At 40.5% G+C, this 20,501-nt stretch overlaps 1 protein-coding gene and 1 non-coding gene across 2 annotated transcripts in view; one reads left to right on the top strand and one right to left on the bottom strand.

Moving 5' to 3' along the window:
* Nucleotides 1-17,922, top strand: part of OCLN (occludin) — a 62,077-nt gene extending 44,155 nt beyond the window's left edge. The window contains exons 6-9 of the mRNA XM_003266031.2: nucleotides 5,806-6,021; nucleotides 9,123-9,294; nucleotides 12,747-12,788; nucleotides 14,789-17,922. Coding sequence (XP_003266079.2) covers nucleotides 5,806-6,021; nucleotides 9,123-9,294; nucleotides 12,747-12,788; nucleotides 14,789-14,890 — 532 coding nt within the window. The 3' untranslated portion in view covers nucleotides 14,891-17,922. The remainder of the gene's footprint in view (nucleotides 1-5,805; nucleotides 6,022-9,122; nucleotides 9,295-12,746; nucleotides 12,789-14,788) is intronic.
* On the bottom strand, nucleotides 61-164 carry LOC115831371. Its single transcript, XR_004026885.1, has one exon. It is a non-coding gene; the product is annotated as a small nucleolar RNA U13 (small nucleolar RNA).
* Nucleotides 17,923-20,501: the final 2,579 nt, after the last annotated feature.

Here is a 20,501-nt window from a genome sequence, read left to right on the forward strand (position 1 = left end):
ACCTCTAAAATTTTTAAGCTATGATTTGCAGAACTTTTTTTTTTTCTCTGTTCTTTTTCATGTCAGACGGGTAATGTGCCAATATTGTAACAAGATTTGAGGGTGGCACATTTCACACATGCGTGTGAACACCCAATCATCATGCTCAAGAACTATAAAAGGACCGATTTGCAGAACTTTCATACATACAAAATGTATATCTATACTGCATCTTGGCACCAGCTGTGCCTCTAAATTGTAAGGCCTGCATGGTTACACAGCATTCCCAGGTATTGTCCCATTTCACAAAAACCAAGATAGTTTCACAAATTCATTTGAAATTAATTTGAAAATCTTATTCCTTATGTATTAATCTTTCTTATTCTTGAGTACTTTATGTAGTGGAAAATTTAAAAGGGACAAAAGGTACCAGCTACCTAGTTCCTCTCCCCAGAGGCAACTAATGTCATCATTTTCTTTTATATTTCTCCAGAGATTTTAAAACATAAAGATACTGGCCAAAGTACATTGATTCCCCCACCCCCCCTTGAAATACTAGCATACCACAGCTGGGCACAGTGGCTCATGCCTGTAATTCCAGCACTTTGGGAGGCTGAAGTGGGTGGATTGCTTGAGCCTAGGAGTTCGAGAACACCCTGGGCATTATTGCTAAACCCCCTCTCTACAAAAAATATAAAGATTTGCTAGGTATGGTGGCACATGCCTCTAGTCCTAGCTACTTGGGAGGCTGAGGTGGGAGGATTGATTGAGCCCAGGAGGTCAAGCCTGCAGTGAGCCAAGACCATGCCACTCCACTTCAGTCTGGGTGACAGAGCGAGACCCTGTTTCAAAAAAAAGAAAAAGAAAATATTAGCATACCAAATGTATCATTAGCAATATATTTTATCTTAGATATTGTCCATATCACTATGCAATGAGTTGACTGATTCTGTTTTATTTTTTAAATTATAACCAAGAAGAAGCACTATTCTGTTTTATAGCTGTATAATATTCTGTCAAATAGGTATACTTCATTTATTTATTTTATTATGATTTTTTGAGGCAGAGTCTCGCTCTGTTGCCCAGGCTGGAGTGCAGTGGCGCAATCTCAGCTCACTGCAACCTCTGTCTCCCAGGTTCAACTGATTCTCCTGCCTTAGCCTCTCGAGTAGCTGGGATTACAGGCACCCACCACCACGCCTGGCTAATTTTCAGTAGAGGTGGGGTTTTGTCATGTTGGCCAGGCTGGTCTCGAACTCCTGACCTCAAGTGATCTGCCTGCTTCTGCCTCCCAAAGTGTTGGGATTACTGGCATGAGCCACCGCACCCGGCTGGTATACTTAATGTATTAATCCTATATGATGCACACTTTCCCCTAATGTTTTGTTATTACAAACCACAAATGTATAAGGAATAACCTTATACATTTATCACTTTATACATATGTGAATGTATCTGGAGGATAAATACTACAAGCAGAATTGCTGAGCTAAAATAAGTGTGCATTTTTTCTTTTTAATAGATGTAGTAAAAGTTTTATTTCATAAGGGTTGTACTAGTTTCTACTTTGAACTTACGCCCCAGAATTTTTTTTGAAGGTCTGGAAAATGCAAACATGATGCTTCATTTTAGAGCCCAGATGAATGGGTGAATGGGAGTGGTACTAAGAGATACGAATGCACAATATCTCCCCCAGAGCATGGTAATGATGGAAGGATTTTACAGCCTCTGGGGGGCAATAGAAATTGTGAAGTGTTGTTCATAGTAGAGTACTGAGTGCTATAGAGGATTCAGAGGACATCCACTTGAATGGGAATAAGAACACATAAGTCATAGCCTGTCTTTCCTAAGGCATTCTCGCAAGTGCTTAGTAACCCATGAGCACCTCTCTTCCTCACCACTCTAGTGGATAGAGAAGGAATTAGATGGAGAACATTGTGTCCATCCACCCATCCATGCCAAGGATGAGGTAACTCAGTATTAAGATGTTTTTTTCTCCCAATGCATAATGTACATTCCATAAAAAGAGCACTAATCTTGAGTATACAGCTTGGTGAGTTTTCCCATATATGACCACTTAATTCCCACCACCAAGATACATTTTGAGCCCTACATAAGGTCCCCATGTGCCCTTTCTCCATCAATACCCACCCACACCCACCCCAAGGTAACTGCTATTTTGATGTCTGTCACCATCTGTTAGTGAATGTGTTATTATTGGACTTTATATAAAATGGAATCATGCCGTTTACTCTCATATCTGGTTCCTTTTGCTTATAATGGTCCTATACCTTAGAATTTTAAGGCAGTCGGCTATGAGAATTAATCTTGCATCAGGGGACACCAGAATTTAGCTGAAGATGGTTGCCTCTCCAAACTTACTAAACGAACTTGGGAGAGCCCTATTAGGTACACTCTCCACTATCCTGTCCATACCCAGGTTGAATTACCCTTCATAAATCAAGGAAGTTGAATGATGCTGCAGTGCAAAACTTTCAAAGAAAGCTGACTCCTTGCATTGTCAAATGAGACCATTGTTTGGTAGCAATAGGCTGGTAGGATGATGTTAGGACTTTTATGCAAGTTAGAGGAATTATAGAAGCCCAGTTTAAACTGGTTTAAGATGGGGCATGGTGGTTCAGGCTGATAATCCCAGCACTTTGAGAGGCCAATGAAGTGGGAAGATTGCTTGAGGCCAGGAGTTTGAGACCAGCCTAGGCAACATAGGGAGACCCTGTCTCAATTTAAAAAAAAAAAAAATCATGAAAAAAATAGCTTAAGTAAAAGGAGGAATTATCTGAGTCACATGAGGCCCAAGGATGTCTCTAGCTTCAGTCATGGCATAATCGAAGGATTCAGAAGATAGCAGGGCTCTTATGTGCTCTCTTTTATCTGTCGGTATGTTGGCTTTATTCTCAGTTCAGCTTCTGTTGTGACAGGATAACCATCTACATTTATTTATTTATTTATTTTTACTTTTTTAGAGATAGGTTCTCACTGTTTCACACAGGCTGGAGTCCAGTGGTGTGATCATAGCTCACTGAATCCTCAAATTCCTGCACTCAAGTGATCCTTCTGCCTCAGCCTCCTGAGTAGCTAGTACTACAGATGCATGCAACCATGCCTGGGTTTTTTTTTTGTTGTTTTTGGTTTTTTTGAAATGGAGTCTTGCTCTGTCACCCAGGCTGGAATGTGTTGGTGCAATCTTGGCTCATTGCAACCTCCACCTCCCAGGTTCAAGCGATCCTCCCACCTCAGCCTCCTGAGTAGCTGGGATCACAGGCTTGCACCACCATGCCCGGCTAATTTTTGTATTTTTAGTAGAGACGGGTTTCACCGTGACTGGTCTCAAACTCCTAACCTCAAGTGATCCCCCTGCCTCGGCCTCCCAAAGTGCTGGGATTATACAGGTGTGAGTTGCTGCACCCGGCCGGCTTGTTCTTTTTATTCTTCAGGCATTTGTTTTATTCTCTCTCACACTCCTTCATGCTGCCTTTATTGCTCCTACCTTGCCCTGACTGTCAGCAGAATTCTTGTGCACTTTCCTCCACCCCTGTTTTGCAGCCTCCGTGAGAACATGGACCTGGTCTTCCCAGGGTCACCTGGCTCAGTACTCTATGCATGTCAGGTGTTCAGGACAATTACTGAATTGAAAACACATGCATAAGAATCCTTCTTTTTCTGATTACACACAGAATCAGTGAAGGCAGAGAAACAACCCATGATCAACAATGCCATGACTATTAGAATGACATTTGTTATACATGCTGTATTTTAGAGCTGCCACCATTATTGGGAGGCATATCTAAGTCTTGCTAATCAGAGAACATTCTCCTGGCTTCAAGGATGACAGTGACCCGAAAAGGGCCAATCAAAATCTTTTTGCTATGTAAGCTTTGGGAAAGAAAACTTCATGCTGGACTGGGAAGATCACTGCAGCTTGGGAAATGTGGAAGGCCCAGCCTGGGCAACAGAGTGAGACCCTGTCTCTACAAAAAAATTAAAAATTAGCCCAGTGTGGTGTTGCTCACACCTGTAGTCAATACTTTTCTTGTAAAACATTTTGCTTTTAGCTTTCATGCTAGATCAAGTATGTTAATATTTTAAAGGGGTGTAGAAGGAGGGGAGGAAAACTTCGAAGGTAAAGATATATCAATATCTAATATCATAAAAATTCTGGCAGGAGGCCTACTTTGATGTTTTACTTTTTGTTTTTATTTTTTTTTCTAATTTCTTTTGCCCTTTAGTTTCCTTCCTCTTTGGCCCCACCCCTAAAATAAATCCACTGCATTCTAAAGGTTTTGTTTTTCTACCTCAAAGAAGAAGCATAGTACCTGGCAGTTTTGGCAGAGTGTCTAGGAACTTGTTAATCATTAACTCATGGAGAAAGTCACATTTTCCCTCCATTAGAAGTAACATTAGCACAGCACACAAAGCCATATTACCTGAATAAATTTTTTTTTTTTTTTGAGACAGAATCTCATTCTGTGGAGTGCAGTGGTGCAATCTCAGCTCACTGCATTCTCTGCCTCCTGGGTTCAAGCAATTCTTCTGCCTCAGCCTCCCAAGTAGCTGGGATTACAGACGGCTGCCACTATGCACTAATTTTTGTATTTTTTGTAGAGATGGGGTTTCACCATGTTGGCCAGGCTGATCTTGAACTCCTGGCCTCAAGTGATTGGCCCACCTCAGCCTCTCAAAGTGCTGAGATTACAGGTGTGAGCCACCGCCCCCGGCCATAAATCTTGAAAGAAGAAATAAATACTACCCCCACCTGCATCTACACACACATACCCCAGAGTTTAGAGTCTGCAAGAAATTGTGTGCTTAGAAATCTAAGACTCTGATAACAGTTAGAGCAAAGCACATGTGGATCACCTAGAAAAGGGACCAAACCTGGAAGATAAAGCTCAGTAAGATAGTTTATGTAAATTGGCAGCAAAAAGAAACGCTTCAGATGTTTTAAATAGTTGATTGGAATGGCAAGGCTGATGCTTGGAAAGTCTTAGGCCCATTCTTTGGTGTTTTCATTTCTGTTCTTGTCCTTTTCTAAAAGAAAATGAAACTTCTTTTACTCAGAAGCAGTTCCCACCTTCAACTTTGGTATTTTATTCCTCAGTTAGGGTTATTTTCATGTTTGTGTCTGAAACATTATGCAGTTGTGATGCAACTTTAAATAATTGTATTAGAAAAAAATAATAAGTGTGTAATGGTAACCCTTCTAGTCATTCTACATGGCTTCAGGATTAACAGCAATTTTAAAAAGAATCCTAAAGGAACTCTTTAATTTATTGCAATGTAAAGCTTTTTAATTTTTTAGTTTAGATATTTAGTTTATTTTGCAAGATTTTATCTTAATATGATAATTGATATATGGTAGTATAAGATTAATATTACAAAGAGCATGTGTGCATTCTTCCCCACGCAGCATTCCAGGGAACTAGAAGAGCCTGTAGAAAAGAATGATCACTATTTTCCTGACAGGCTTTGTAGAGTAAGTCCCTGGCACAGGTCAAGTAAACACCTCTTATAGATCAGCCTGAACTTTTAAAAATGAAATCTGAGATCCGTTGTACTTAGAAGGTATAAAAATGGTTACTCCCCTTTAAATTGGAACCTACTCCTTGTGTGTATTAGAGGACTCTGAACTGTTGTCAAATTGAATGCAGAAAATGAGGCATCTGCTCAGTGTTGAGCATCTGAAGTCCTTGCGTGAGTGCACCTGTGTGCAGATGTCTCCTGGTGTTTATTATGGCTGTGCTCTGTGATTACAGTGCACTGGCAAAGGGCTGTAGTGTACTGAACAATGATGCCTGTTTTTATTAGTGTTCCTGAAGTGGTTCAGGAGCTTCCATTGACTTCGCCTGTGGATGACTTCAGGCAGCCTCGTTACAGCAGCAGTGGTAACTTTGAGACACCTTCAAAAAGAGCACCTGCAAAGGGAAGAGCAGGAAAGTCAAAGAGAACAGAGCAAGATCACTATGAAACAGACTACACAACTGGCGGCGAGTCGTGTGATGAGCTGGAGGAGGACTGGATCAGGTACCGACACAGCTCTCCTTTTCCGGGGCCACGTGCACCTTCTGATAATTAAAGGAGACCAACCAGGTGTTGGAGTTACTGCCTCCCAAATTGAGGTCACTGGTGTAATTTCATTCTTTGCCAACCAGGACTGGAGACAGTTTTTTGTGTGGTGTTGGTTGGTTTTTTCCTTAGCACCCTTTTGTGATAAAGTTTGAAGTGGAGAGAATGTTTGGCAGTAACCATGTCTTTGAACTTTGGCAGTAACCACTTTGAACTTTCTACAGTGTGGCTGGTGAACTTCACCAGTGCTCTTTCTTATACCAATAGTCACGGAAGAAAGGTCTCCTAGCACTTTGGGAGGCTGAGGCTAAGAGTTCAAGACCAGCCAGGCATAGTGGTGTGGGCCTGTAGTTCCAGCTACTCTGGAGGCTGAGGCTGAGGCAGGAGGATTGCTTGAGCCCAGGAGTTCAAGGCTGCAGTGAGCTATATAATTGCATCATTGCACCCCAGGCTGGGCGATAGAGCTAGACCCTGTCTCAAAAAACAACCAAAGAAAGGCCTTTCAAATAAATAAAATCCACGTATAGAGGAACTTTGTTTTACTGATTATAAAATTCCCAGACCAGGGCTATGGTTTTCCTTTGGCATTACTTTTTTCTCTTGAGACGGAGTCTTGCTCTGTTGCCCAGGCTGGAGTGCAATGGCACGATCTCGGCTCAGTGCAACCTCTTCCTTCCGGGTGCAGGCGATTCCTGCCTCAGCCTACCAAGTAGCTGGGATTACAGGCGCCCACCACCATGCCCGGCTAATTATTGTATTTTCAGTAGAGACGGGTTTCACCATGTTGCTCAGGCTGATCTTGAAAATCCTGACCTCAGGTGATCTGCCTGCCTCGGCCTCCCAAAGTGGTGGGATTACAGGAGTGAGCCACCGCGCCTGGCCGGCAATTATTTTTTAAATTAAGCTTAAAATGATAAGACCATAGTTTCTTTTAAAGTTTAATCCAAAGAGTTTCGTAAACAATTGAGGTAACAATTTAGTGTTCAGCCACAGTTGTGGTTAAGTTTCTTTGTGTTTTGGTGGTTTTGTTACAATCCATTCACCATCACCAAATGTATTTGTGTATGATGTGTAGCCTTCCTGTCCCCAAGTATTCTGGGGACTAAGACGCACATCAGAAACATTTGCAATGTGAATGGTAATCAAAACATTGCTTCTCAGAGAGTGAGGAAGGATAGGTGGGGCATGGATAGCTTGAGATCCCTTTTTCACTGATGATTCTGATACTTTTATCTTCCCCTCTCCCCTCAAGAGTTTTTGGCCTGGCTTAGCCATCTATCTGTAAAATATTCACCTAACTTGTATCATGGAAGATTTAACTGAAAACTTTGTTTTTTTTTTTGAGATAGAGTCTCACTCTGTTGCCCAGGCTGGAGTGCAGTGGAACGATCTCGGCTCACTGCAACCTCTGCCTCCCAGGTTCAAGCAATCCTCCTGCCTCAGCCTCCCGAAGAGCTGGGATTACAGGCGTGTGCCACCACATCCAGCTAATTTTTGTTATTTTAATAGAGACAGGGTTTCACCGTGTTGGCTGGTCTGGTCTCAAACTCTTGACCTCAGGTGATCCACCCGCCTCGGCCTCCCAAAGTGCTGGGATTACAGGGGTGAGCTACTGTGCCCAGCCTGAAAATTTTCAAAATCCGAAATTCTTGTTTCCCTTTTGATCAAATCATTTAAATTTCTCCCGTCTGTAAAATGAAGATATTAGATTGTTAGATCTAAAGTTTGAAATTCCACATCATTGTGAAACTCCAGTCCTGTGAAAGGATTCAGAGTATTTTCTCTATGGATTATGGGTTAATGGCATCATCTTCCTATGTAAGGAGTAGCTGGTATATTGAGAAATAGACGTGATACAAAATTTCAGTTTTTCTTCTTTATACTTTAATGAATTGCCAGATTATTTTAACAGTGAGCACGTGTTTTTATACATGTACATTTTTTATGTCTATTTTTATTGTGAAAGAAGTAGATAAGCTATTTCCACTTCGGAAAAACAAGAGCAAAAAATAAATAAACCAGTCTGAAAACTATGGGTGGTAGCAGGAAACAGCCACTTCCAGTCAGCTGTGCTGCCACTGTGGTGATCAAAGTGGACTTTGTGTTCCAGAATTCCAGTTTTAAGACTTTAAACAGGCCAGGCATGGTGGCTCACTCTTGTAATCCCAGCACTTTGGGAGGCTGAGGCAGTTGGATCACCTGAGGTCAGGAGTTTGAGACTAGCCTGGCCAACATGGTGAAACCCTGTCTCTACTAAAATACAAAAATTAGCCGGGCGTGGTGGCAGGCACCTGTAATCCCAGCTACTGTGGAGACTGAGGCATGAAAATTGCTTGAACCTGGGAGGTGAAGGTTGCAGTGAGCCGAGATTGTGCCACTGCACTCTAGCCTGGGTGATAGAGTGGGCTTTGTCTCAAAAAAAAAAAAAAAAAAGGCCAGGCGCGGTGGCTCAAGCTTGTAATCCCAGCACTTTGGGAGGCCGAGGCGGGCGAATCACGAGGTCAGGAGATTGAGACCACGGTGAAACCCCGTCTCTACTAAAAATACAAAAAGTTAGCCGGGCGTGGTGGCGGGCGCCTGTAGTCCCAGCTACTCGGAGAGGCTGAGGCAGGAGAATGGCGTGAGCCCGGGAGGCGGAGCTTGCAGTGAGCCGAGATTGCGCCACTGCACTCCAGCCTGGGCGACAGAGCGAGACTCCATCTCAAAAAAAAAAAAAACAAAAAAAAACTTTATAAACATAGTAGTCCATTATTGATATTGTGTATAGAAAATAAATGAGTTCCTATGACTTGTACCTTCAATTTTATAAATGATTTTCAAAATTATTTCTGCAAATTATGTAGGCATAGTTTTTATTTTTTAAAAAATGAGCAGTAATATATAGTCATTCTTAATAGAACTTATTTGTATTGTATCTCTCTTTCCCCATAAGAAACAAAAAGGAAACAAGAAAATGTCATTCTCCATACCCAACCAGCTTTACTATCTTTGAGGAAGGAGCATTGAATTTTATGTCTGCTAAGGATACATATGTAGTCATTTTCTCTCTCACCTTTTAGGGAATATCCACCTATCACTTCAGATCAACAAAGACAACTGTACAAGAGAAATTTTGACACTGGCCTACAGGAATACAAGAGCTTACAATCAGAACTTGATGAGATCAATAAAGAACTCTCCCGTTTGGATAAAGAATTGGATGACTATAGAGAAGAAAGTGAAGAGTACATGGTAAATTCAACCTGATATTTGTATATTAAACAGAATTTGAATCTAATCTGTGGACGTACAGCATCCTTTATATTAATATTGATAAAAATGTGCTAGTAATTATCAAACTGCAGTTTCATTGAAGAATAGTTGAGATTGGGTTTTGGATGAAATTCTTTTCTAATAGAAGACTGTACTAATGTGTAATAGTTAATAATTACAAAGCACTATTCTGTGTTTTTTTTTTGTTTGTTTGTTTTTTTGAGGTGGAGTCTCGCTCTGTCGCCCAGGCTGGAGTGCAGTGGCGTGATCTCAGCTCACTGCAACCTTTGTCTCCTGGGTTCACGCCATTCTCCTGCCTCAGCCTCCCGAGTAGCTGGGATTACAGGCGCCCGCCACCACGCCTAGCTAATTTTTTGTATTTTTTTTTTTTTTTTAGTAGAGACGGGGTTTCACCATGTTAGCCAGGATGGTCTCGATCTCCTGACCTCGTGATCTGCCCGTCTCGGCCTCCCAAAGTGCTGGGATTACAGGCGTGAGCCACCGTGCCCAGCCCCTACAAAGCACTATTCTGTGTACATCTATCCTTTCCTATTTAAAATAAAATAGCCAGGCTGGGCATGGTGGCTCATGGCTGTAATCCCCACACTTTGGGAGGCCAAGGCGGGTGGATCACCTGAGGTCAGGAGTTTGAGAATAGTGTGCCCAACATGGTGAAACCCCGTCTCTACTAAAAATACAAAAAATAGCAGGGCATGGTGGCAGACACCTGTAATCCCAGCTACTCGGGAGGCTGAGACAGGAGAATTGCTTGAACCTGGGATGGGGGAGGTTGCAGTGAGCCAAGATTGCGCCATTGCACTCCAGCCTGGGCGACAGAGTGAGACTGCATCTCAAAAATTAATAATAATAATAATAATAATATAGCCCTATTATCTTTCCTATTTATAAAGCCATTCATTCTTTCTGTAGAAAAGAACTTAAGTGGCCGGCCATGGTGGCTCACGCCTGTAATCCCAGCACTTTGGGAGGCCGAGGCGGGCGGATCATGAGGTCAGGAGATCGAGACCATCCTGGCTAACACAGTGAAACCCCGTCTCTACTAAAAAAAAAAAAATACAAAAAATTAGCCGGGCGTGGTGGCGGATACTTGTAGTCCCAGCTACTCGGGAGGCTGAGGCAGGAGAATGGCGTGAACCCGGGAGGCGGAGCTTGCAGTGAGCCAAGATCGCACCACTGCACTCCAGCCAGGGTGACAGAGTGAGACTCTGTCTCAAAAAAAAAAAAAAGAACTTAAGTAACACAGAACTGTATACAGAAAAAGAAATCATCTTAAATCCTACCATCAAGAAATCCTTATCACCAAAATATTAGTTGTTAAAACACTCTCTCCAAGCAGGAGTCACTGAGGTACATACAACTTTCTTTAAGGAAACATCATCTTCCATGGTTCACTTATTTTCTTCCTGTCTTTTAAATCAACAGTTTATGGTTATCTTTTTTTCCTCCCTTGATCACCTGGTTGAGATAGAATTTGTCCATGTAAAGTTACTGGATTTTTTTTTTTTTTTTCAATCCATCCTTTTCATACTGTATTTTGTATACATACTGAAATTAATGTAGTTACACCACCTTTTAGAGGGAGATTAGTCTCTTCTTATTTGTTCCTTTATTGATCAGTCAATCACTTATGTAAGTATGGACTCACAGATACCTGTTTTATACTGTGAATTATAATCCAAGCCTGCTTTATTTTGTAGCTCTAATTGTTCTCACTTTGACCGTTGGGAACTTTCAGTTGCTTCCTGTGTCCCTTTGACATATTCTTATTGTGGGGTTTTATCTTTAAAAACAAACAAACAAACAAACAAACTTTCTTGTCCTGCTTATTTCTGGCTTTTCTTACTCAACAGCAAGTTTTTTTTTATATTAATAATAAAGACCTGCTTAGTTTTAAGTTTTTTATGTGTAAAATTAGGTAAACAACTTTCAATTTTGTGGTTGTATCATAATTTGAGTCATTTTCTATGGATAGACATTTAAGTATGTCTCCCCCTTCTCCAGTAGTACCAGTATATACTGGTGAACCTCTCCGTTTTTGCACTCTTGTCTGCTTATCAAATTTTTTTTTTTTTTTTTTTTTTTTTTGAGATGGAGTCTTGCTCTGTCGCCCAGGCTAGAGTGCAGTGGTGCTATCTTGGCTCACTGCAACCTTCGCCTCCCAGATTCAAGTTATTCTCCTGCCTCAGCCTCCCGAGTAGCTGGGATTACAGGCATGTGGCACCACACCTAATTTTTGCATTTTTAGCAGAGACGGGATTTCGCCATGTTGGTCAGGCTGGTCTCGAACTCCTGACCTCAGGTGATCTGCCTGCCTCAGCCTCCCAAAGTGCTGGAGTTACAGGTGTGCGCCACGGCACCCAGCCTGCTTATCTAATTAAAACTAATTCCAGAATGTGAAATTGCTGAGCGTCAGAGGGTACATACCTTTGCAAAGTTGCAAAATTGCCCTCCAGAGAGATTGCACCAACTGTGTCTCCCTCCTGATACAATACAGGACTCATTTGATGCACATCTCATTAAATATTCTGCCATTTTTCAGTTGAGGTGATCTACTTTTTAGGTTTGATGTATTCACATCTTTATATAGTTAGATTTATGTATTTCTTCTTTGGTTTCTATAGGGTGTTACAGATCTTTCTTAATTTAGTGAACATTTATTGATCACTTATTTTTCTTTGATGATGTGGAAATGCTGGGGCTAGAGACATAAAATCTTGTCCCCACCCTAAAAGAGCTCCTATTTTAAGAAAAAAAACTGACATCTAAACAATTCAGACAATATGATTAATGCTGTATTTGCATCATGTGTAGAAAGCACTATAACTAACTGCCCATAGAAGAAATAAAGTCTTTGGAGGCTTCACAGTGAGGGAATCATTAAGAGTTTTCCAGACAGAAGGGTGCAGGGAGGTGCATGATTACAGCCATATGGAAAACATGATTGAAATCCTGAAGCATTTAACATGTCTCAGTTTTTAAAGGAGTTGCTGATGATGGGTGCTGAGACTGGAAAGGTAGGAAACTGGATGAGGGGAGAAGTTAATGGGAAGCTCAGACCAGTTGTGTAGTGGGATATTACCTGATCAGCGCTCTGTGTTATAAAAGATCTTCCTGGTGTCAGTGTAGCATGGGGACTGGCATGAGGAGAGATAAGAAGTAGCAGAACAGATAGTTACCTGCCTATGTGAGTGGAATGTGAAAGATACAGTATCATAAATGTCTCTTCACTGAATTCCTTCAGACCTTCCTGCTGATCATGAGTTTTAAGAGCTTTATGACTTCGTTCTTTTAATTGCTTATATTTTTGTCATAAGCTGTCATTTTTAGCTCCAAAGTATAACATCAGGAATGTTACTTTTAAAAGAGAAAATGCCCCAGTAAACATACTCTTTTGTGTCTGTCATTAATAGGCTGCTGCTGATGAATACAATAGACTGAAGCAAGTGAAGGGAGTAAGTATCCGAGATTGTTCTTTTAGGAAGAACTTTCTTCTTTTTTTTTTTAATTCCCATACCTACTCATCTGGAGGAAGAGCTTTTCTATTACATGTTTTTCATTTTTTATTTTATGTATTTTTTAAAAGTTGAAGTATACATAGAGAAAAGCCTATAAATCAAAGTGTATAACATGGTGAATTTTCACAATGTGACCACATACCTGTGTATGCAGATCAAGAAATATATTTCCGAGTACCTCCCCATCCCCGGCACCCCCACCCTCACTTGTACTCCTTTCCAGTGTTTACACTCTCTCCAGAGGGGTCCATCGTGCTCACTTCTAACATCATGGAGTTTTGTCTATCTTGCACATTACATAAATGGAACCATACAGTACGTATTTTGTGTGTGATTTCTTTTGCTCAGTATGGTGTTCGTAAGGGTCCATTTGTGGTTCATTACTATTATTTTTTTTAGATGGAGTCTTGCTCTGTTGCCCGGGATGGAGTGCAGTGGCGCAGTCTTGGCTTACTGCAGCCTCCCCCTCCCAGGTTCAAGCAGTTCTCCTGCTTCAGCCTAGCTGGGATTGCAGGCACGCACCACCATGCCTGGCTAATTTTTGTATTTTTAGTAGAGACATGGTTTCACCATGTTGGCCAGGCTGGTCTTGAACTCCCAACCTCAGGTGATCCCCCTGCCTTGGCCTCACAAATTAGTCAGGTGTGGTGCCACATGCCTGTGGGGATTACATGCATGAGCCACCATGCCCAGCCATGGTTCATTAATTTTTTTTTTTTTTTTTCTGAGACAGTGTCTCATTCTGTCACCCAGGCTGGAGTGCAGTGGCACAATCTCGGCTCACTGCAACCTCTGCCTCCTGGGTTCAAGCAATTCTCCTGCCTCAGCCTCCCGAGCCGCTGGGATTACAGGCAAGCACCACCACACCTGGCTAATTTTCCTATTTTTAGTAGAGATGGGGTTTTACCATGTTGGCCAGGCAGGTCTCAAATTCCTGGCCTCAAGTGATCCACCTGCCTCAGCCTCTGAAAGTGCTGGGATACAGGCGTGAGCCACCACGCCTGGCCGGTTGGTTAATTTTTATTGCTTTGTAGTATTGTATATAAACGCAAATTTATTCATCCATTCTATTGTTAATGAACATGTGGGTTGTTCCCAATTTTTGGCATTTAAAAATATTGCAGCTTCATACATATTTGTAAATGTTTGAACGTAGAAGTGATGGGCATTTGTCTATCCAGCCTTAGTAGATACTGTCAAATGGCCTTCCAAAATAGTTGTACCAGTTTACATTCCCACCAACCACTATAGACTCCTGTTGCCCTATATCCTTGCTAACACTTGGCATGGACAGTCATTATTGACTTAAAACATTAAAAAAAATGATATTAAAATTTTTGTAAATTACTTATCCAGGTGCTGTGGTTACGTGCCTGTAGTCCTAGCTACTAGTGAGACTGAGGCAAAAGGATCCCTTGAACCCAGGAGTTCAAAGCTGCAGGGAGCTATAATTGTACCACTGCACTCCAGCCTGGGCAATAGGATGAGACCCTTTCTAAAAAAAAAAAAAAAATTACAAATTACAGGCATCATGATTTGAAATAGAGTTTAAAGGGTATACAGTAAAATTTCCCATCTCTCTTATCCCCTATTCAGCTTCCCTTTCCCCAGTCAACTGAGATCACCAGTCTCTTGTTTTACTTACAGTTTTAGATGACGTGTTAGCAAAAAGGCCGGTAAGTTTTCTTGGTCATTTTACAGATTTTTAGAAATGAGGGTATCCTTTGGAAAAACCCAGGTTAGAAGACAGAACTGAGCAAATAGAATCAGCTGCCTGTGTGGTTAGTGATACTGCCAGGCACCTTGAGTATTTTACTTCAATTAACACTCCCAACAATTCTCTGACTAAATATTCCATTTTTTTGTTCACCTCTGCCTTCCCAGCAGACCTGTTTTCATGTTATTGAATTTATGTGATTCATTTTCTCCCTTTTTAGTCTGCAGATTACAAAAGTAAGAAGAATCATTGCAAGCAGTTAAAGAGCAAATTGTCACACATCAAGAAGATGGTTGGAGACTATGATAGACAGAAAACATAGAAGGCTGATGCCAAGTTGTTTGAGAAGTTAAGTATCTGACATCTCTGCAATCTTCTTAGAAGGCAAATGACTTTCGACCATAACCCAGGAAGCCAAACCTCTGTGAGCATCACAAAGTTTTGGTTGCTTTAATGTCATCGGTATTGAAGCATTTTATAAATAGCTTTTGATAATCAACTGGGCTGAACACTCCAATTAAGGATTTTATGCTTTAAACATTGGTTCTTGTATTAAGAATGAAATACTGTTTGAGGTTTTTAAGCCTTAAAGGAAGGTTCTGGTGTGAACTAAACTTTCACACCCCAGACGATGTCTTAATACCTACATGTATTTGTTTGCATAGGTGATCTCATTTAATCCTCTCAACCACCTTTCAGATAACTGTTGTTTATAATCACTTTTTTCCACGTAAGGAAACGGGTTCCTGCAATGAAGTCTCTGAAGTGAAACTGCCTGTTTCCTAGCGCACACTTTTGGTTAAGTCTGTTTTATGACTCCATTAATAGTAAATTCCCTGGCCTTTCATATTTTAGCTACTATATATGTGATGATCTACCAGCCTCCCTATTTTTTTTCTGTTATATAAATGGTTAAAAGAGGTTTTTCTTAAATAATAAAGATCATGTAAAAGTAACAAATGTGTGAAATTTAAAGATTGTAAATATATATTTACTTTTTTAAGATCAAAGTTTAAGCCCAGTGGTTAGAATTTTGTGTATTTTTAAATACTTTTTGTCTTTTATGGTTTACATGCATTTTTTTAAAAACCAACTAGACCTTTTCATTATATCAGAATATCTGATTACATTTATAATTCAATTGTGACTTGAACTGTATCTTACAGGAATGTTCATTTCTATAAATATTTTATAAGGTATTAAACCTGGTGTTTTCTTTCCATAATAACCTGTTTGATGTTGTTAGTGCTGTTAACATACAGCTGTGGAAAACCACACTCAGGAGTTGTATCTGTTGTTGTTTATACTCTTTTGGGTGCTGTGCTGGTTAGTCGTTTCCCATTCCTTTGGCTGTAAGAATGCTGATATGTCTGGAAATAGAATGCTATACCACAAAATACCAAATAATTTCAAATGGTGCCCTTAAATTGTATCACTTTTTTAAAAATTCAGATTGTTATTAGTAAAATTAGTTGATAGCACTGTGCTGACCAAGTTGATTGTGATCATCCCAGCTTAGACTTTTCTAAAAACCTTTTTTTAGAATAATCTATAAACTGACCTTTAGTATGCATTTCACATATTTAGGTATATACTTTTTTTTTTTTTTTTTTTTTTTTTGAGACAGTCTCACTCTCACCCAGGCTGGAATGCAGTGGTGCTATCTTGGCTCACTGCAACCTCCACCTCCTGGGTTCAAGCGATTCTCCTGCCTCAGCCTCCCGAGTAGCTGGGACTACAGGTGCCCATCACCATGCCCGGCTAATTTTTGTGTTTTTAATAGAGACGGGGTTTTACCATATTGGTCAGGCTGGTCTTGAACTCCTGACCTTGTGGTCCGCCTGCCTCGGCCTCCCAAAGTGCTGGGATTACAGGCGTGAGCCACCACGCCTGGCCTAAGTGTGTGTGTGTGTGTGTGTGTGTGTGTGTGTGTTGTGTGTGTATATATATATATTTTTTTTTTTGAGATGGAGTTTTGCTCTTGTTGAACAGGCTGGAGTGCAATGGCATGATCTCAGCTCACCGCAACCTCCGCCTCCCAGGTTCAAGCAATTCTCCTGCCTCGGCCTCCCGAGTAGCTGGGATTACAGGCATGTGCCACCATGCCTGGCTAATTTTTTTTGTATTTTTAGTAGAGACGGCGTTTCTCCATGTTGGTCAGGCTGGTCTCGAATTCCTGACCTCCCTCAGGTGATCCACCCACCTCGGCCTCCCAAAGTGCTGGGATTAGAGGCGTGAGCCACTGCGCCTGGCCTATAATTTTTGATAGGTGATTTTGAATTATTTTCTGGAGATAAAATTTTGAATGTTTCCATTATATCACTGATTTATTTCTGCAAATTGAATAAATTCTTAATTTTCTGCATGCTGCACATAATACAAAAGGTATTTTCATAGCTTTTGGATTTATACCAAATGAAAAAGACTGTTGATGAGCACCTTTAACTGATTTTTCTGTGTTAAATTTTTAACAATTTGTTCTTGGAAGTCAGTTCATGAAGGTAAGTTTGTCAGTATTTTCACAAAACAAAACTATTCAGCTGAATCCAGAAAGTGAAACAGCAAGAATTTGCATTGTAAAATTGTGTTATAAAATTGGACTTTGAAATTTCAAAAATAAGAAAAATTTTCACGTGTGTTTATACTAAATACCATTTTAGGAAACCAGGATCAGAGTGTTTCTTTTGGTGTTGGCATTAACTAGCTGGATGTAACTTTGAAAAGCTCCTCAAGCAGTTTCGTAGTCTAGAAAGTCAGAGGTTTAGATTAGATTTCCAACATCCCTTCCATTTCTGACCTGTAGTTCTTGTCTGGAATTCTGCTTTGTTATACACTATTGTTCTAAGGAGTTTATTGTGATAGCACATAGTTCATTTTGTAAAGATTCCCTGCGTATAAAGTGATGCCCTACATATGTGACTTTGTATTAAAAGTATATAGGATCATTATTTTATTTTGAAAAATTTAAATACAGAAAAGTATAAAATATAAGTACCATCCACCCAGAAATAACATGTGTTAATGTTTTGTCATATGTGCTTTATATTTTTTGAAATAAAGTGAAGTCAAGTAGTATTTATAGTAAATAAGTTATATACACATAAGTACATATGTGATATTTAATCCTCACAACGATCTTTTGACATGTGACCATTTCTTCTTATTCTTTTATAGACAAGGAACTAATGATATGATAGATTAACTGGCCATTGTCACACTAGCAAGTGGCAAAACAAGGGACTAGGATCTTGGTCTCTTGAACTGTTAGATTCTATACTTCCATCCTGTGTTGACTTTGTTAATGGATTGGATAATGTGAGATCACTCTGATGTAAATAAAGTATCCTATATTAATTTTGAGTGCATTGTAACATAAATGCTTCCTGTGAAATATCTGTAAAGACCTGAATGGGTACATGTGTGTAAAGAAGAATCAGGGCAGAAAAGTGCTTTTATCATGGCTCCAGGGACCTTAGCTTCAGTTGGTGTTGTGAGAATTCCTCACACAAGGACATTCTCCTAGCTTCAGCATCAGGATGGAAGTGTTTCCCATCTGGACTTTTTCAAAGACTCAGCTGGAGGAATCAGAATTCATAATTTCCTGGCAGCTCATGATTCGGCTACACTACGCCATGCCATCTCTTGTGTGAAAGGACAAATTTGATGGAGGACTACGTCATCCCTCATGCGTTTCTTCTTGTCTACATTTATTCTAATGGGAAGAAGTGAGCAAAAACACCTCAATAATTTGGGTAGTTTTTAGAAAACCTTGTGTTAGTAAATTAGAATAGTGTCACTTGGGCATTATGAGAAAGCATGGATACATAACTAGGGTTTTGTGTATGACTACAACGAAATGCAGAACGGTGTCTCCAAAAGGTTTCCAGTTGCTGCCACAAGACCTGCTTGGTATTGCCTACATGTGTTGTCCTATTTTTGCTTTGCCCTTCTGCAGTTACTTGCTGTGGGACCTTGGATAAATTAATTTAGCCTCTCTGTACTTTAGTTTTTTGTATCTGTAAAATATGTTTGTAATAATCTCATAGTTAAGAAGGTAGTTAATGTGTGACTCAGTCCTTGTCTAAAAGTAAATATGCCTAGCTACCCCTATCTTCCAAAGCCAGAAGGTGAAACTTTAACAAGTTTTCTAAAAGCAAATTGTGTTTTTTAAAGTGCATGTATCATCCAATCCCATATGATTGATCTGTGCTGGGTACAGCCTTAGAATGTAAATTCTTTTGAATTCTAGGCAGAGAATGCAGGATTGCCATTCTAAATATTTGTACATGATAAATGCTTCTTTAGGTTAGAGCAAATAGTTTACATATCAAGATCACGATTGTTAGATACTGTTGTCAATTACAGAGGTTTTAGATGAGGCTTTCTGGAATGATTTAGTTTCCCTGTAAGGGAGCCTGTCTATTGGAATAGACAGGTTCACCTCTCCCAGTCTTTCAAGTTGCATGCTTTTTATATCTGTTTGATTGCACTGGCTGAGCTGATTGTGAATGTCCTAACCCTGTTGATTGTGTCTGGCCACTCATGGGCAAAGAGCAGATTATTCCATTCTTTATAGTTGTCTTTTAGTTTTACAAGTTGAAAGAACATCTGAGTAGGTTAGATAATTTATTCTACCACTTTGTACATGATTAGAATATGTCAGTCATAATCACGCCGAGATTATGGATTTATGCATATTTTGTTTTGCTTTAGTACCATTCCTAGTTGAATCTTAACATCCATGTCTAAAATCTATACAGAGCAAATATTACAGTTGGGAAAACTTTCAGTCTCCTCTCTTCGCAAATATGCTTTGTATTTATTGGGGAGTCCTCTATCCTTTTCCTGGTTTTCCTTAAAGTCTTCCCAGGCTGATGGATAACAAACATACGCAAGAAACTTGGGGCTTGGGATTCCTCTAGGCTGTTTGCCCTAGAGGCATGCATCCCATCTTGCAAATAGGATGGTCAATTAAGATGGAAGGAAGCAAAAGTGGATAGGAAGGAAGGGCACAAAAGGAAAAGTGTGGAATTTGTGTGTGAGTCCTCTAATGAGGTCAAAGGTGGGAGGGAGGCAAGCATGGAAGCTTCCTGGCACTGCGATACTAATTTCCTCTCCTCTCCCTTTTAAAATCTTGTCTTCTGGGAGGAAATGAGACTGATTACGGAGTTCCCACTAAGCCCTGTAGGGTTAGTGGAGACAACCCCATTTTACACATTAGTTCATAGACTTGGGTTGTGACTTGCTTGAGGTCACCCAGCCAGTGTGTCAGAGCCTGATTTTAAATCCAGGGCTGTTGTTTCTACTGCTATGCAAGATACCTTCTGTTTATATTTTTGAGGGAGACAACAGAGATGGGAAGAATTTTTAACAATAAAATAAAGGCAATGGAGGGGATGAATATGCTGTTGGGGAAGGAAAGAGGCCCCAGCTTCTGCGGTTCCTTTCTGTTATTCCTAATCCTTTTCTCATCTGGGGGTGCACTGCCTCTCCATTTCTCAAGTATGGGAAATGCCAGTAATTCCACTTGTGTTAATTGGCAGTCAGACAACTTGTCCAAAACTGAATTGATCTTACCCACCCCGCCAACATTTCAATAATTGCAACCCCACCCTTTCAGTTGCTCAGCTAAAGACTATGGAGGTATCCTTGATTCTTTTCTCATAACACACATCCAGTGTATCGGTAAGATTTAGAATTCAGTCACTTCTCACCAGCTGCTGGTCCAAGCCATCACAATCCCCCCAAAATTCTTGACAGTGCTCACAGCCTCTCCTCCCCACCTTACCCTTCTGATAGCAGCTGCCACCACTCATCCCCTGCTCACTCCTGCAGTCGTCAAAGACCCCAATGCACTTCTACCTCAGGGCCTTTGCACTTGCAGCTCTCTTTTGTCTGAAGAGCTTTTCTCCTAGGTATCAGCAGGGTTAACA

This window comes from Nomascus leucogenys, chromosome 18 (assembly GCF_006542625.1).
Source record: "Nomascus leucogenys isolate Asia chromosome 18, Asia_NLE_v1, whole genome shotgun sequence".
Classification (NCBI taxonomy): Eukaryota; Metazoa; Chordata; class Mammalia; order Primates; family Hylobatidae; genus Nomascus; species Nomascus leucogenys.